General features: G+C 39.5%; 1 protein-coding gene across 4 annotated transcripts; it reads right to left on the minus strand.

Moving 5' to 3' along the window:
- Positions 1-126: 126 nt before the first annotated feature.
- Positions 127-18,081, minus strand: COQ10B (coenzyme Q10B). Of its 4 annotated transcripts, none has more exons than XM_058839816.1 (6): positions 17,938-18,081; positions 12,486-12,746; positions 7,643-7,789; positions 5,970-6,162; positions 3,758-3,859; positions 127-1,227 (listed from the first exon to the last, which is right to left on the minus strand). In XM_058839816.1, exons 2-6 carry the CDS (start codon positions 12,488-12,490, stop codon positions 1,060-1,062), a joined length of 615 nt encoding a protein of 204 aa, XP_058695799.1. In that variant the 5' UTR covers positions 12,491-12,746; positions 17,938-18,081; the 3' UTR covers positions 127-1,059. The 4 variants fall into 4 exon arrangements, with proteins under 4 accessions (XP_058695799.1, XP_058695800.1, XP_058695797.1 ...); XM_058839817.1 differs by lacking the exons at positions 12,486-12,746; positions 17,938-18,081 and adding exons at positions 9,825-9,979; positions 11,218-11,288; XM_058839814.1 differs by lacking the exons at positions 12,486-12,746; positions 17,938-18,081 and adding an exon at positions 11,218-11,441.
- Positions 18,082-18,129: the final 48 nt, after the last annotated feature.

Below are 18,129 nucleotides of genomic sequence, written 5' to 3' on the forward strand. Positions count from 1 at the left end.
TTTCAGTAAGGAAATTTGGTAATGCAAGGCAGCATAAAGTGAAAATTTGGAGTATGTTCAAACCTATTCTCTTGATTTCTTCAGAGAAAGAATATTTCAGAGAAGGGAAGAGAATATTTTAAGAATAGAAGTACTGAACATGTATTTAATCAGGATGGCATTATCACAGTTGGGAGTATGGTACTGAAAAACCTCAAAGCATGAAGGTTTATTGCTCTCTTGTATGATTTATAATGACAGCTGGCCTTGGCTGTGCTTGTCTGCAGGAAGCACAGAGTGTCTTGTTCCCTGCTTCTAGGGAGGACAGCACTGGTACCTGGCTCTCAGAGGTAACACTTGTTTTAAAGTGTTCTGTTGCATTAGTGAGATGGAAGTAACTAAAGTGCAATGTGTAACAGCGATGGAGTGGCAAGGAGCAAGTTCAGTCTGACAAATTTCCTACAAATTCTGGACAGGTCCAATGGGAACCACTGGCGATAGCTGAGACTGCTGCACTCAGATTACTCCTTATGTGTTTCAGCTCTGAAAATGAGGGGAGTTCTAGAGCAGTTAATGGTCACTCCAAGACCACCTGGAGATCCCTGACTTACCTTTTCCACTCATTTGGATTAAAGCACCACTCCTCAATGGCTGCCAAACTGCCACTCTCTGGGAAGTCAGTGTGTCAGTTGGCCTCCGCTTAGGCAGAGCTGGCTGAGTTGATGCTGTGAAGTTAGGTTCCCACAAAGCTGAGTTAATATGTTACAGTGCTGAAAAACCCCAGGAGCTTGGCTAAGGCAGAGCTTGGACTGTGATTCCAGGAGCCGTTTGGCGTTAAACGGCAGCCTGAGATAGCCTGGCTTACAGCAGCTGCCAGGTGTCTGTTACTGATAAGGCTTTAAGCTGCACTTGATTGCAGCTTTTGAACATTCTGTATCTGGCTGAACAGGTGTGTTTGGCACAGTGTAAGATCACACCCACAGCTAATGTAAGGAATAGATGCCCCAAAGGAGGAGCACGGCACTTTGTACAAGTGAAGTGTACAAACAAGTTTATAGGGAAGGTTGTTACAGTTTCCCTTTACGTCTGATGAACTTCATGCAGCATCAGCTCCCGAGGGATGCTGGTTTCTGGCCCGTGGAGCTTGGATGCTCTTCTTTCAAAGGCAGCAACCATCTGTTTTACAACTTCATCAAAAAATAGTGTAGCAAGTTTTGAGTGTAGAAGTGAACGAAATTCAAAAGAAATCTGTTTAAGAAAGTAAAAGAGAATTATTTTTCCTATATATACTGTTGTAAAATGCTGATACAAATAGACAAGTCTATTAAAAAATCTCCAATGAAGGCTGCAGGTAAGCTGTAGAACAGTTAAAACAGAGGAATAGGTGAATGTGGCTGACAAGGAAACCCATGTTCCTTGGTCTGAGGACTGTACACCATGGCTTTTCCTCTCATTCAGTTCTCTGAAGCAGTCATTTACATTTACCTAAACTGTCTTTTCTTTAATAAATAATTCATTAGAAAAGAGGTTTGGGGTAATGAAAAACTACTGACAAACAATAACTTATTTTGTGCACAGAATTCACTTGGGGGACAAAAGTCTGAAGAAAATCTTGCATGGCAAGATAGCAGACTAACACAAGCTGGAGCATGTCCAAGAGACTTAAAAGCGGCTTGAAATAGTTACCTATTAAATGCCAATATTTTAAATCAGTCTTTCCTTGTTGGTGGCAGTAGTTATGGTAGATTCAAACAAGCAGTTTAATGACTAAAACTAGATTTGGTTTGTGTGTCACATCTCCCACCTGAACAGCTCCCACTCCTGACCTGACACCAGCAGTCAATGAAATGGATTGTGAGTTAAGTAATTTTTGTCATTCCTGAAAAATCAGCAGATTTAATGACACAAGGAGCAAATACAGTCAATCTGTATAAATTCTCCTCAATTCCTTATGAGCAATGCATACTAACTGGAAAGCAGTAGCACAGAAGTAATTAAATAGCTTGGCCCATAAGCCAAGTGTAGCTTAATTTACATTTGCTTAACCTCAAGCATCGGTAAAATTAATGTGGCTCTTGCAAGTCTGAGAGCTGTCATTTAGGGCATGCAGATTTCTGCAGAGTGGGGATAATGAGTCTGGCATCATGTTCAGCAGTTATGTCAGTCTTGAGGTACAGTATACATTAATGAAATTTGCAGGTGGTAAAAATGCTGGTGTGCTTCAGTCTGTGAACCAAATCATTTCAGAGCTGAATCCAAAGTAGGAAAGTTCCCTGCTGTATGTGGATGTCTCATGAAATCAGGCTGGCACAACAGGATAGAGCAGCTTGTGGGAACCAGCATAGACCAAAACTCAAATAATACTTTGTAAAGCAAACAAGCATTCTTGAAATCAAAGTTTTCTCTTGGCTATCTGTAATTGCAGGGCCTGTTTTGAGGAGTTTGTTGTGAAATGCTTATCATCCTGCCTGCAAGTGTCCAGAGGCAAGGAGCAGCAGGGCAGAAACTGGCAGGGGTTAAGCTCAGCCAACTGCATTGACTTCTGCTGCCTCAAGAGAGGGTAAGCAGTAAGGTGTGTTGATAGTGTTCCCCAAAGAAAATTAAAATGTCCATATCCGGTTCAGTTTTGATTCCCTTTAACAGAAGTTCATGACTTGAAAAGTCAAAATGTGGCTTTGGCTTGTGGAGGTGTGCTGTTTTCTCACAGAGCCTGTACTTAGATTGTAGGGTTTAAATAGTTGTTTAATTCAAGTTTTTAACTGATTTATGGCTTGGGCTAAAAGATAGCTTATATATGTTCATAGAAAGAACTGACACTTACTTGCCTAAAGAAATACAAATAACATGAGCCCGTAACATGGAAACCATTAAAAAATTTGCTTCTTTGAGTGTCTGTAGATTAATTTTTACTGTTGGACTGTATAAAGTACAATACAGTGATAAGCTGAAAGTTAATAACCCAAGAAGGTTAATGTGCTAGTTAAAAAATACTCCAAAAGCTTTTTCCTATTTACTGAAGATAATTTTCAAAGCAGAGTATTCCAGCAGATGGCAGCAGGATTAGCCCATCTCTGTGTACTTTTGCAGCCTATTACATTTGCAGCCTATTGCTCAGTGTAACACCTACACTTTGTGATGTGTAAATGTGATGGCAGACAAAACGGACAACATGGAAAAGCAGTAACTCAAATGGAAACAGCTTTTCTGGGAGTGAGATCAGGCTAAATCAGATACTGGATATAAAGAGCAATAGTTTTGGGCTGCAGTGATATCCCATCATAGATTAGCGACAGCAAAAATCTGTTAGACTTGTATTAGAGAAGGCTTAAAATACATGAAAGAGTAAAACTGGAAGACAGGAAATTAAACTGACCAAACTGCAGCCCAAACAGGACAGATGGCAGAACACTTTCTGGTACCAAGAGCATTTAGGCTATAGAGTAATTAAAGAAAATAGCAAAGTATATTTAGCATTTCTTCTGCATTTGATTGTCTGAAAACTACAGTGTGTTTAGAACTGTAGGGTGTGAGGTGCCTGTCCTAGACTGTTTCATGATACATGGACACCTCACAGAAGGCTGCTGTCTCTGAAGGATATTGAAGTGGTTTCCAGCAGTAAAGTTTGCAAAATATGTTTTGGACAGAATTGACTAAAGCTAACTTGTTTTCTGTGTAAAAGCGCTTAAAGAAATAGTACAGGCATTTAAAACAGCCCTCTCAGTTGAAGTGTTCCTATGTGCTGCTCCTAGCATGTGGTAGTTGTAATTACCATACTTACTGAAAAATCCAATGTACACGTCCTTGGATAACCAGGGATACCAGGGCTCAAACGCCACACTGTTTCCAAGTGATTAAAAAGTTTTCCATCTGTGCATGATGCCTGAAAAAAGGTTTTAAAAATCAAACTACAATTAGACTTTTACAAATATGACAAACAGGTATCACTGAAGCTTGTGTTTGCATTTTGTTAAATAGGCATGGTCATGGCATAGTTAAAACTGTTCTTACAGCATAGCCAGCATGAGATCCTGTATGCACAGTTGTCAATTATGGAAAAATAACTGAAGTCCTTCCAAGGCAGAGGAAAAAATTGTGTTGAGTGTCATAAAACAGATCTGTGGCATGATGCATAGAACATCCAAATGCACAACCTCAACTGGCGTGGAATTTATAGAGAAAATGTCTGTAACTTTTTTTGGCTCTTTTTTTTATAAGTTCTTCTTGTTACCCCAAGGAGCTCTGCTCCAACAGACTGCCCCCAGGGAATAGGTGTTGCTTGGGCTGGAAAGCTATGGTAAGGTGACTCATCTCAAAGACTAATCACCAGCACAAAATCATCTACATTTCTCTTTCCAGGAATGAGATAATGCATGGCCTTGCTACTTCTACATCAGAAAGGGAAGGAGTAGAGGGAAGATTAGATACGAAGAGCTGGGCCTCCTTTTCCCTACTGCTGTCAAAAGAGCAGGAAAAATGGGAAAACTGTCACTGTGTCCCCCTTTCTCCCAGTCTTAAAGTAGCAAACTTTTAACTAAAGTAGCTTTCCCCATCAGCAAAAACTGCTGTTACCAGTCTGATTTTTCCATTCTTTAAGCCCTAAAATTGGGAAAACTTTCAGCAACAAACCCATTCCCATTTTGTGCCTGAGCGCCACACAAGGTTCCTTTGCCTGGAGTTACTTGAGAGAACAGCGAAATAGTCCAGGCACACAATCAGTTCCCTAGAAATATTCCTGCAGTTCTGAGGATGTAATGTAAACCTCTAGGAAAAGTAGAGAAAAGGCTAATGAGTCTCAGGGAAGGAATCTGAAGAAATGGCTTTTCTCACCACTTTTGTGGGTTTTTTCCTGAGACAAGAATGCTTCTTTTGAGTGAATTAAGAGGGAAAAAGAGTTGGTAAGCCAATCTGATAGCTGTGTGAAAGAAAAAAGCCTGTCTTCTCAAGGAACAGTAGAAAAGGAAAGCTCTCAGCATGTAAATCACAGATTTTCCGTTACAGCTGTTCAACGCTTTTTAAAAAAGGGAGAAAAATCTTTTTTTCTTTCCAGAATCAATAAGGATATTGAATAAAGGCATTTTGCATATTCCTTTTCCAATTTACATCTTCCCTGTACTTCAGAAACTCATTTTCTGTTAAGTGTCTCTTATTAGGAAGCCTAGAAAACAGTGAAATAGGATTTTCAAACAATTATCTTGAACAGCAATCAACTACTACAGTTTCTACTAATTATTCCAAAACAATCAGGATCTGCCAAGGGAGAGGCAGTTTTGCTATAAGGAATCTGTTCTTAAAGCCATTCTTTATCAAAACAAATTTGAAAATATAAGGCAAACAAATAGAAGATTCAGGCATCATTTAAAATGTTTTCCTTGACACTTTTCTACTTTTCTCTTAATTATTGCTCTTGAAAAGCTGAATGGAGAAATATAATTGCTTCTCTTCTGAACAAATTAATGGTAAAAAATTGACTTTAAATCCACACTTCTGTCTTCTCATCAATATATTGAATAACAATCTCTTCAGCACATCATACTGAAGCTTAATTTTTTTAGGCTTTTCATATTAACTAGTTAAAATTGTGAGAAGAAAAGTAATGACAGATAGCAAGTTCATTAAGGCATCAGAGGCTAGAGTTGTCAGATAACTGAGTACTTAGTTTGCATTCAGAGAGGCTTGGATAAAATTAAAAAAAAAAAAAAAAAAACAAGCAAAAATGCTAATATCATCATTTAATGGCTTCCAGCTTTGCCAATAAAGGCAAATTAAAAAGTGAATCACTCTCCTCCCTCATGTGACAGGTTATGTTTTAAAACACATTCAAATTCTCTCCAGTTTATCTGAAGTCTTTAAAGAAATGCAACCTAAGTTTTGAGCTGTACAAAGAACTTCCAGCTTTGAATTTGTTTTGAAGCAAGATGTTCCTGGAATATTCAATTTTCAACAAAAAGTTAAGGAAAATTATGGTTAGGAGAAAAAAAAAATGCAATTACCTTAACTAAATGTGGTCTCACTAGGGTTACAATTGATGTGTATCTCTCTACTACAGGAGGAAATCCTATTTCTAGCTGTGCTTTGCAGTACCCAGAGCGCTTCGAGAGTACGTCTGACTTTTTACACCAAGGAACAAAGAGTTTGTAATTCTCCACAACAGCAACAACTTCATACATTTCCTGCATGGAATACCTGGAAATGGACACATGAACATTACAGTTAAAAGGTATTTTAACTTCAAATTCAGTATTAAGAAGTTTCAAAGATGGTAAACATGGCATAGGCAGTTGAATGGTGGAAATAGTCACTATCACTGATTTTGGAAATTGAAAATGCAGCTTTGCCAATTCAGAGGAAAGAAAAGCAATACACTTGCAATTGCTTTTGCATAAAGAAGAAAAATATCACACACCTTCCAGCAGTAATGTTAATGAATAATGAACCTAGTGCCTGTTACTTTCTTCAATACCAGGTAAACATGCATACACTTCAAATGGAAACATTTTTTCCAGCACAGCTGTGTCTTCATTTAGGCAGATCTTGGCCATTTCACCCAAAAAAAAAAAAAAAAAATAAAAAAAAAAAAAAAAAATCCACACTTCATGGCTCCCAAGACAAGGTGTACCAAAACTCAAGTACTACATTTCATAAGGTTTAAACAGAGGAGTTCTACCTTCCTTATTTTAGCCCAAATAAAAAGCTTAATGAAAAAGCAGATGCAATGGAAAAACCTTCTGGCATCACAGAATGGCTGATGTTGGAAGGGACCTGTGGACCCCATTTTGTCCAACACCCGTGCTCAGGCAGGATATTAGAAGCAGATGAAACAAGGTAACATTTTAGCAGATTCTGCTGTAACATGGCAAAGTATTAAATAGCTATCATAGCTATGGTTTTTAATTTTTCATTCTGACTCCAAAACAGATGGGATTAAGCATGTGCTTAATTTCCTTTAGAATGAAGCATATGTTCAACAGTACTCAACAGTGTGAGAACTATTGGACAAAGGCCCTTTTTAAGTGACTAGACAAGATCTGTTGCAGTTCAAGAACTATCACAAAAAGGAATGTTAAGTATAGTGAAAAAAATAATGCTAATAAACAGTTCATACTGTTGTGGACCAGAGACTGGGAGCAGATCCTGTATCATTAAATGAACTGGGATTTTCCCACTAGCTCTAAGGCAAACAAGGTTTCAAAATCTTTTTCTGTGTAAAGTTTCTTCATCACAGAACTAATTATTTTTCTTCATTTAGAGAAACAAAAAAATCTTGAGAAGTATAATATAATGTAAGTGCAAATATTAGCATGTCTTTGGGAGAAAACAGAACAGTTTTCACACCTGTTGATTTATTCATATTTTAGTAGATGAAATTGTTAGTGTATTACTCCATTTCAAGGTTGTTTTTGTTTTGTCATGGAATAGAACAGTTATTTCTGCTGTTTCCTGCTATGGCTAAGGGCTTTGGGTTCCTACTTTTTTATGCTCAATTTCAGACTGGTAAACCTGATCTTTACAAATTCTGAAAGTCAAAACTCCTTTCTAGGTTCCCAGAGTCTTAGGGACATGTGTCTTCAGGGATACTCAGTCTTTTGAACTACTAGTGTTTTGGATTAGTTACAGCAAATACAAAATCAATAAGCATTTAAATTCTCCACAGTTTTATACCAACCCTATAATTCTTCTTTCAGAATATTCTTTTCTTTTATTTATTAGTGGTGTGGCAACATTGAAGAAATTTCTTGAAAAAGTATGACCCGTTACAGGTATTTGCAAAGGAGAAGTTCTGGGCATCAGAATACCACAAGAAGCCAAGTGCCTGAAACAGGGAAAATGCTTTTAGATGTGTTTCATATCAACAAAACAAGTAACAATGCATTCAGGTAAGACAAACAGTCTCTTGTATAACATTACAGAAAATGTCAGCCAGATGGAAAAATAAAGGCTTGTAACAATATACAAACTGTCAAAACCAAAAGGGGCACCTTTTTTTTTTCCCCCTAAGAGAAACTAAAAATAGTCCCCAGTCATGGAAGCAGAAGTAACTGGCAGGGTGAAATACAAAGGGCCTCATTAACCACTGGCTGCATGGCAGCTTGAGTTCACGTTCAAGTCTCACATGCAATTAGTCTGCAGGACAGGCTTTCTTAATAGCAACAACAAGGCATAGTTTGCAATACTTTACCCTTTTGGAATATACAAAATAGAGAAGGTTTCACTTGGAGATAGAAAGCTGAACTCTACTATAACCCCTCTGCTGCCACCCTTCTCTTAAAAGGACAATTTCATTTTGAAAGTCCTTTCAGAAGGTGTTTTGATTACCCAGCTTTCAACATTTCCTTCAGAAAATATCACCAGAACCTTGGACACAGTGTTTTAATAAGTAAAACTTAACAAATTACCTTTGAAAGTACTAGTAATTCTAAGATTGCACCTCAGTGTTCTCTGTGAAAATCTACACTAGAATCTAACGAATATTCATTGTGTTTAACAGTTCTACTAAATTACTGATTTTGCTCAGATCAGGCCAGTCAAGATGCAAAATGCTGCCTCAGAAGCTCTGAATTTTGGCACCAGGAAAGTAAAATGCTGCTCTTTGCCCTCAGTGACTCTACAAACATAAGCTAAAGAGTAACTCAGGCCTTTTACTGATCTTCCTCTAATGATATAATCAGGACTATACTTCTGGATTCATGTGGTTAAAAATGGAACCAACCTCTCCTACCTAGAACTAGGCTTCTTTGGGGTTCGTTTGGTTGTTTTGTTGGTTCTTTTAAACACAATGAACAGGTAGATGCCTTTTTTTTTTTTTTTTAAAGCAAGCACCAAATCAATCAACAAATTAGCTACCAATTTTAAATTAAATTAAAATTGCCAATATATTCTTTAAAAATCAATGTAATTTATAATTCTAATGAAATACCAGTAGTTACCCATGAGTGAGCACATCAGCTTATATGGTCACTGTATTAGGAATTGGGTAAATAATAAACTGGTATTGAATTTAGAGGAAAATAACCATCATTAGCAGCTACTTACAAGCAATTTTTACAGACTTTAAAAAAAGAACTATGCAACTGGGATTGAAGTCTGATTCCTGAAAACACATTGGAATCACTGTGGTTGAAAAGAAACTAAAATGGGCCAGAAGTATTGTGTCAAAATTAAGAAAGGATAAGTCCATGTTAAAAGCCTTTAGACAGCTCTGCAAATGCTTGTAACAGTATCCCAAGGGATGTGGACAAAGTCTGTTTTTTTCCAGACAAACCCTACAAGACTGTTAAGGCAAAACTTTGACAGGAATGCTGGAAGGGTGCCAGTAACATTGTAGCTGCCTCAACCAGATTCACAGAAGATGGTCAAATGTTTGGAGCAGACCTCATTCTGCACAGCTGATTTAAATTCCATTATCTGGGGCTATGTACAGGACACAGTCCAAACCAGTCACCAGGGTTTGTCTCTTGGTTTGTTTTTTACTGTAATGCCATGCCAGTCTATTGTTTCATGCAGTTTTATCTGAACTTGTTTCAGCCACAGGGCTGAAAATTCCTACAAATAATCTCTCAGCTGCCGAAAGACAATGTCCTTTTTACAATTACAGTGCCATTCAAGGAAGGCAGGGTTAAGAGGTTATAATGCTAACAAGTATGGTGAGACTTCATCTTCTCCCAATTTTATCTGAAGAACAGATGCTGTGAGAATGTGCTGGGCTGGATCCCAGTTCAGGAAAGCAGACCTCTAAGAAATCCCTTGGTTTCCATGGACTGTCATGAGTTTTTGTGAGCTTGACTTGGGCCACCAAGTCCATTCTAGAATTCAAACACATCTGCCACCTCTGTATTTATTACATTTACCTGTGTATTTATATTATTATCGCTCTGTCGGTGACAGAACCATCTCCACTGCTCCTTCTGGCATCACTCACTCCTGCCACTCACTGCTTTCTTCCTGAGCACTTGAGGACTGCTCACAGCACAGCCAACTCCCATGACTTGAAAAGGAAGCATTTCTGGTGTATGACATGCACATGTAAGTGATCCATATTCAGTGATTTTTTATTTTTTTTTTAAACAACCACACATTTTCCTGAGGCTAAAGATTAACTTCTTTGAAAAAATGTCTCTCTTAACTCCTCAGTTAAGAGGTGAAGGGTGTAAAGGGTGATATTAGTGCCAGGAGCATGCCAGGGCAAATGTGTTTACTGTACCCCAAGTGATGCTTTCATCAAGATAGTGACATCTGATTTTATGTTCTGTGAGACACAAGTTGATCCCATTCAAATTCTTTGCCAACAGCTGTTTGTATCCCAAAAAAATGAGTGTACCAGCATGTGTCCTCATTAGCATCTCAGTCTGAATAAGCACATGAGACTAATTTACCACCTGAGCCCTTGAAGCCTGCTACTTAGCACAGTGAGGTTCTGCTGAGCTGGCAGCAGGTACAGAGTGCACTCCAGGGACAATTGCAGGAGTGAAGTGTTCCCAGCTCCAAGGCTACGAGTTACACAGCACTGAGTTTGATCCAGCTTGTGCTTGCTTAAAGCCAGCAGCCAAGATCCTTACAGCTTCCACTAGAAACATTTTTAGTTTGCAAACAGTTACTTAATGGGTTTCCTTATACCAAACACCCTTCCAGCAATTGATTTTGCCCTGGAGACTCTAATAAATTACTCTTTAAAACAGCAATTTTGTTTACCAGGACTGAACGAATTTAATATTGCAAACACAACCCTAAGATTATACCACAAAGGATTTACAGTAAAAAAAGTGGTCTAGTGTTACATTATACCACTGCACAGTAAGCAATTTTGCCAAATGATTGCATGAAATTTTACATCATGAACCAATCTCTATTCCACTTTTTGATAGTTTTGATGAGGATGAGAGTTTGATAAAGAAACACAGCAGCACTGCCCTAACACTGGTAACAGGTGAACCTTTTACACTAAGCTTTTCGAATCGCACTCTCATCTGCTTGCTCTTTTTTCTTTCAATTCCAAGGTTAACTCTTCCCCAAAGCACATTGTTTTTCTCGAGCTGTTGCAGCCAGTCTCACACGTGCTTAGGTAAGAAAGAACGTGTCGCATTATCTGAAGGGAAAACATCCGGCCGTTTCCTCAGCTTTTAATTCCTTTGACAGATCGCTCACAACTCTGCCACTGTCTCGGGCAAAGAGGAGGCGAGTTTCTAACCAGGAAGCCGGCCCCTCTCTGTCACGCCCGCGGTCACCGCGCCTCGCCCCGCGTACCTGGCGGCGGCTCCTCCGGCCAGCGCCCTGCCGAGCGCCGCGCCGCTCCGCGCCATCCCACCCGCGCTGCTGAGGCGCCTGTGGCGCCGCGGGGCCGGCCCGCCCTGCCTACGGGGGCGCGCGGTCACGGGACAGCGCGCGCGGCCGCGGCACCCCGCCTGATTGGCCCGGCAGCGCGCGAGGCCCGCGCGAGGCCCGCGCGCGGCCATAATTGGGCTTGAGCGCGGGAGGCGCCCCCTCCGAGAGGCGGGAGCGGCTCCGTCCCCGTGTCTGTCCCCGTGCCGTGTCTGTCCCGCCCCCGTGTGTGTCCCCGCAGAGCGCCTGACTCGGGGGGTCAGCGGGAGGAGTCCCTGCTGCTCATCCCGCCTGAGTTCAGGGTTACAGTCAGCAGCAGCGTAACAGACCTGGCTGTAATCACAGAGCACCGTTTGACCTCAACTTCAAACAAAGTCATTAGTTAACGCTTTCTCGTAATCCACCTTTCAAATACAGGCTCTCTCAGGGAAAGCGTGTTTTACAATTACTCTGCGGTAGGAGACCTACTGTTTAAATATAACTCATCACCTTTCATATTTTGTGTAATATGTGTCACATATAAATTGTTTAAAAGTAAGACTGCAAAATCTATTTCCATGTTTTCATAAAATAGTTTGGGTTGGCTTTCGTTCTGTTCTGTTATTTTTTATTTTTTTTTTTAATACCACGAATAGTCTTGACTGGGAATCTTGAACTAAGACTGGTATTTTCACATCCTGAACTTGACTTGTGTCTGGGTTGTATGCACTAGCCTGGATACATTGCCAGCAATGTCCCTTCAACACCCATTTAACTGCAACTAGAATTTTATACTCAATGTAAACAAAGCAATTTTAGTTAAAGCTGTTGAATGCTGAATGCATAAATAAGTGAGAAGATTTCTGGACAAAAATAACAGTTCAATTATATAAACCTACAACAACATTCTCTTCAGAAAGTTGACCCTTTTAATTATCCCAGCGTCCTTGCCATTAGCAAAACCACTCATTATTAAATAAGCACACCAATTTGGATGACAGAGATTAAATGGGGCAGCTTTTACTTTGCCACCTCAGGGGATGGTGTTTTTCAGATAAGCTGTCTTGCAGCAAGTCTCTATTAACTTGATGAAAAACAGAAATCAGTAAAAACCCATGTTCTCCAGTGCAGGTGAAAAACAAACTGCAAAGCTAGAAATAGAAACAAAACCCCATCCTATGGTGTCCTCCTCTCCTCTAACCCCTATTACTAACCTCATCTGTGTCTTTTCCAACTTCCACAAGTGCTGCTGTTATTTGCTGGATTCTGTGTCTGTCATTCTAGCCAGCTCTGTGAATCAGGAATTATCTCTTACAAAGACCAATGACTTTCAGTGTTCAGAATAATTGAAGTCAGGCGTTGAAAAGTCCAAGGTGATGGATGTCTAAGGCACTTCGAGCATTTTTTTTTTCCTTTTTTGTTTTCTCTTGGTAGGCTCAGGATTAAACTTCTTCAACCTTGCTGGATACCTGTTGCTGGAAGAGAGAGTTACATTTACTGACTTTAACAGGAAGAGAGGCCCAAATTAATCCTTAACACAGGAGGGATGCAGGACATTCCTGATACACTAGAAAGAGATGTACTGTAGAACTACACAAATTGGGGTTTTTTTCTAAATGCTATTTTTTATAACACTACCATCATTAGCAGGCTAAGTTTAAATTCTGATTATGAGGTTTATACTATTAAAAACAATTAAGAATTTTAAGGACACCTTTCAGTGTCCTTAAAATTTTTGTACAGGGCAAAGAGTCAATCTTCAACAAGGAGAGCATACCCCTGTGTAAAAAAAGGCTATTTTTTTATTCAGCTTGATTCCTACAGATGGGTGAAAAGAGCAGCTGGTTTAGTATGTTCCTTAGGCAGCCAGAGATATGATGAGGAAAGCAAAAATATAGCCATTGTGGTCTTGTTTATAAATGAGTTTTGAATAATACTTACTATAAAAGATCTCAAAATATCTCACAATTATACATTTAGGCTGGGAAAAATTATTTACAAGCATGGATGATTAATCAGGATATAAAATCACATAAATTTTCTTATATTTCATATAGTACCAGTGAACTTGGTGTTAGTAATAATTGAAGTATTTAGCTGTAAACATGTTGTGTAAAGGATGAAATCTGACAGATCTTCATAAGGTTTTGGTGGACCAAAGAAATCCAGAAAAGGCTTAAATCTCATTGCCTATTTGCTCACAGCTAGTTTTGAAAACCAGCTGCTCTGTTCTTACTAGGTCCCTCTTCTAAAATAGTACTGTCTGTATTTATTTAACTGCTCAGGAAGAACATGATCTGCACTAAACCATGCAGACCCCGTGCTCAGCTTGGGCAGGCTGGGGGAGGATTGCTGCTTGGGGAGGGCCGTGTCTGCAACAGCCCTTACCCAACCACCCTGCCCCTGCCAGCCCTGGGGACTGTGCAAGCTGGGACACAGGGCCTGAAGCCTGGTTCCTCATGGCAGAAAATCTACAAAAACACCCTCAGACTCCCTCAGGGGAGCCCACATGACTGTGGAAGCACAGGTGAAAGCACCATCACCTCTTTCATTTATGTTCCTCAACCCAACCTTACCAGCAGTGACACAAAAGCAAGGGGTGGTTTGTGTTCAGGTTATGCACATCTGTTTTGGTTTGAAAAGGTAGGTGTCTGCTAAGGAAGGCAGGAACTTTTATTGAAATGGAAAAATGCAAACTTCCCCTTTTTTTCCAAATTATTATAATTTTGAAATTAAGGGGCTCTCAGGCAAAGATATGGAAGTAGAAATAACAGTCCTTTACTAGGAAAATTAAAATAAAAATAAAAATGCAGTAGTTAAAAAAAAACCAAAACAACAAACCAACACTGACAGAGTCAGAATACAACCTGACACCCTGTTGGTCAGTGTGTTGGTAGCAGTCTGATTAAAAGGGGGCTGCATTCCTGGAGTGATAGATGTGGTTCTGTTGAATCATCTGATAGATGACTATTCTGTTGAATAATCTTGTAGAAGGGTGTAGTTTTTCTCTGAAGGTCCAGTGGTGATGTAGATGGGTCCGTTTTCTGGGAATCCAGTGGAGAAAGGCTGACTGATAGTGTTCTGAATTTCAGATTATACCCAGGTAGGAATGCTTGGCTCCTCCCCCTGGGTGGAGCATTTGGGTGGCTGTAATTTTATCAGTCATGCAGCGAGACTCAATGGCCCATTATCAGAAGAGAGTCTCCTGGAGGGAGGATGGGTCATGGAAGAGATGAAGAACACTGCCCCACCTGGTATTAACAGCTGGCCCATTAACAGAAGATATTGTCATGGAATTATGAGGGATGGGTCATGGAAGAGATAAAGAACATTGCCCCACCTGGTTTTAACAGATGGTAATAGAATACATACTCTTGATTACATCTTGCATTGCAACCCAAGACAACATCCTGCAGGACACAAAGCAGCCCTCATTTGAAGTCTTCCAAAAAGCTTATCTTCCAAAGTGTGTTTTTTAACTCACTGGCTTTCCAGTGACAAAAAGGATCCTTTCTATATTATTTCTTCTGGACATCAGAAGCAAAATGGGACTGGAAGAGATTTTATTTTGTGTTATTTTTTTCTTGCTCACATAGCTTGAGATGTTTCTACAGAGAGTTGAAACGTAGCTGCTGCGGTTAAACATTTCCTCTCTTTGTTTTAAGAATTTCTGCCCTTATCTTTAATAGACACATGAATGTCAGTGAACTGTCCCTGGCACATGAAGCTAAGCACAGACCTGGGGCGTAGCTTCATGTGCCAGAATGAAGGACTAAGAGTTTAGACCAGGTTTGTAGCTTTTTGCATAATGTCAGCTCATTGTACAGCTCTTTACAGCATTGGCCGGGGGAAAAAATGAACACAAATAAAAAGTTATTTTTGGAAGAAGCAGCACGAGGGTGTAGTCAAAAGCCTACCTTCTTTGAATGAACCAGTGCCAGAAACTTCTGCTGGCACAATAGATGGGGTCAGTCAAGGACAGGCAAAGAGTCTGGATACTTCTTTCAGCAGCAGTGCCAGCTAGTGACAACTTAAGCTGCCTGTGAAACTGGACCTGAACCTTACGTAAAGCGGGACCTCGAAGGTCTGTTACTTAGGTATGATTCCAGATCTGCAAAGCTTGTGGGCACTCAAATCCAACCTGTTTCAAATCCATACAGAAATCTCTGTGAACTCTGTGTGCACTTGTATATGTGGGAAAGGAATGGGAGCTCAGTAGGGCTGGTAAACCACTAAGTAACAGCCCTGTCTTTCTCCTGTGGAAACTGTGTGATGGAGTTAATGTTCAGGAGGCAAAAGTACATATTCAGGGATTTGACAGGCAGACATAAAGAACGTGGGGCAGCATGCATAATTTGGTGGAAAAGCAGGGAAGAGACACAAGCAAAAGGCAGTTTTCTCATTTTTTCATCACAGCACAATTCCTGTTAGCACTCACAACACATAACTCCCTTTTATGTGTGACATGGCACATTCCAAAATGACGACTTTAAAGCATTCCTTGGGACCTCATGCCTAGCTCAGGTCTGTTTAATAACAGAAGAAATGTCGTATTGCAAATGTTCTGCTTAACGTAAGTTGGGAGTTAGGCTAAAGAAACAAGAGAAAGTTACTGCAAATTGATCTTTGTAGTGAATCTGAGCATGTGACATTTCCTTAAAATAGTTACATGCATTAAATTCTTGCAGTAGGGAATTAGTTTGCCTCAACCTTACTGTCACATGTCCCTGGGCAGCTTGGTAAATATCTCCTTTCGTAGCCTAGGAGCATGTGCCAGTACATCTTTCTAGAAATACAGAATGTGAATTTAATAACACTGAGAATAAAGAAGATTTTCTGCACCTTCAAGTGACAGTCACTCTTAATATTTAAGTACATGTACTTAGTCAATTATTAAAAGCAGAACTGTTCAGCAAACTCCTGCAAACCAATCAACACAATCAAAGACTGACAGATCTTAAGATCAGTTGGTCAATCAAATACACATATTAACACAAAAACATGAGCTTCACTTTATTTTCTTTAAGACAACCCTCAAAATGCCAGAACGTGAACAACCTTAATAAGGGAAGTGATTAGTGAAGAATCAACATAAGTTTTGCCATCATGCATTTATCACCCTTTTTGGAAATAGTTTATGCACTTTACCTGATTAAAAGTTCTCAAGTTGACTTCACTTGTTGCAAAGGCTACTGAGGAGATTAGGGACTTAGCAGGTGTACAATAAAAGTGCATGATAGTAAATAAACTATGGAAGTTTACATATTACACTGTGTTACGAAATATCACTGATGTGCTGTATCATTAAGCAATCATGGACTTTGTACTTAGGTTGCATAGCCAGCCTTGGTGTTTCACTACTACTAAAAGGTGAGACAATAGAAAACTAGCTTATTCACAACACTTGACTGCAAGGGAGGGTTCCCAGGGCTTTGCATGTGGACAGAATCAATCCTATTCAATTATTAGGTATACAATAGACAGTGATGCTGAAATGTGTATATATCACATCAACAGAACTGGGGAAAAAAAGTTAGTAATTCCCAAATGAAATGTGGAAGTGGTGTGAGGTCAGTCACTGCAGAACAGATATACAATTTGTTTACATCCCCACCTAGGTCATGTTCATAATCATCTGATTGCTCCTCCCCTCTTGTAGACTATATTGAGTTTGCCCAAGTCTCTGTTGAACGCCTCCAAGTGGCTTTGAGTGAGCTAAGTAAAGTGAAATGATTGCTTTCCAGGTTTCATACGCAACACAGTTTTTAATGGCCTGGAGTAAGACTTAATTCCACTGCAGCAGCATATTGCTACAGACAGTCATATAGCTTTGGTTTGCTTGTCCTATTGTGAAAAACAAAGTTCACTCTCTAGAACTTTTAGAAGTTTAATAAGGGAATACAAGGGACAATGTCCAGTGCTGGTGTTTCTGGCTATTGGCCAAAGAACACACAGGTATTGAGACAGTGTTTTCTATGTACTGTTACATTACTGAGGTACACGCATGTTCATGTGTTTCATACTTTATTCAAACGTTTTTGTGAGCTTTTTGATATTTCAGGAACTCTTGTTTGGTTTTTACACTGATTTATCTGCAGGACATCCTGTGGGTTAGGTCAATATATTTTATTTCTTCTTGTGTTTCCATCCTGTTGTTTCACACTCACTGATAAGGAGTTAACAAATCCTTCTCCCTTGCTCTGGTTTGTGTCACTGTTATCACTTGGAAAGGTTGGTTGGATATGGGGAAAACAACATAATCACCTCACACCGTGCCCTTAGTTACACAGGAGCATTTTAACTTTTGGTGTTTTGCTAAGGCCTGGGATATAAACATCATCACACCACTATTTCTACAAGCTATACGGTGCATACATAGATATAATATATTCATCACATGACTATTTCTATAATCTACATGGTGCAAAACTAATAGATTGTGTTATACTAAGACGCAGCTAAAAGGAGTTACAAATTGTACCATATCCAAATACTTATGATCAATAACAACATCTAAAAACTAATACATAAATGTGAAAGCCAATATTATATTGTCATTTTTAACACTATGCCATCAATTTCTGACTATTTTTGCCACTTTGAATTCATACAGTGACTTAAAATTCCAATATGTAGTAACTTCTGCTTTTTGTTGTTAAAGCTTACCTCCGTGATCTTAGATTATTTCATGTATGAATCAGTGTAAGATGGTTCTCAATTCCTTCTTCCACCTGCCAGCAGTTTTGGCCAGTTTCATGTCACCTGCCAATTTTTTAAGCATAGCTGCAAAAGGGCTCTTCCGATCCCTTACTAAAATATTCAGACTTGACCCACCTTAAGGGTGGGAATCCGGTTAAA

This window comes from Poecile atricapillus, chromosome 5 (assembly GCF_030490865.1).
Source record: "Poecile atricapillus isolate bPoeAtr1 chromosome 5, bPoeAtr1.hap1, whole genome shotgun sequence".
NCBI lineage: Eukaryota > Metazoa > Chordata > Aves > Passeriformes > Paridae > Poecile > Poecile atricapillus.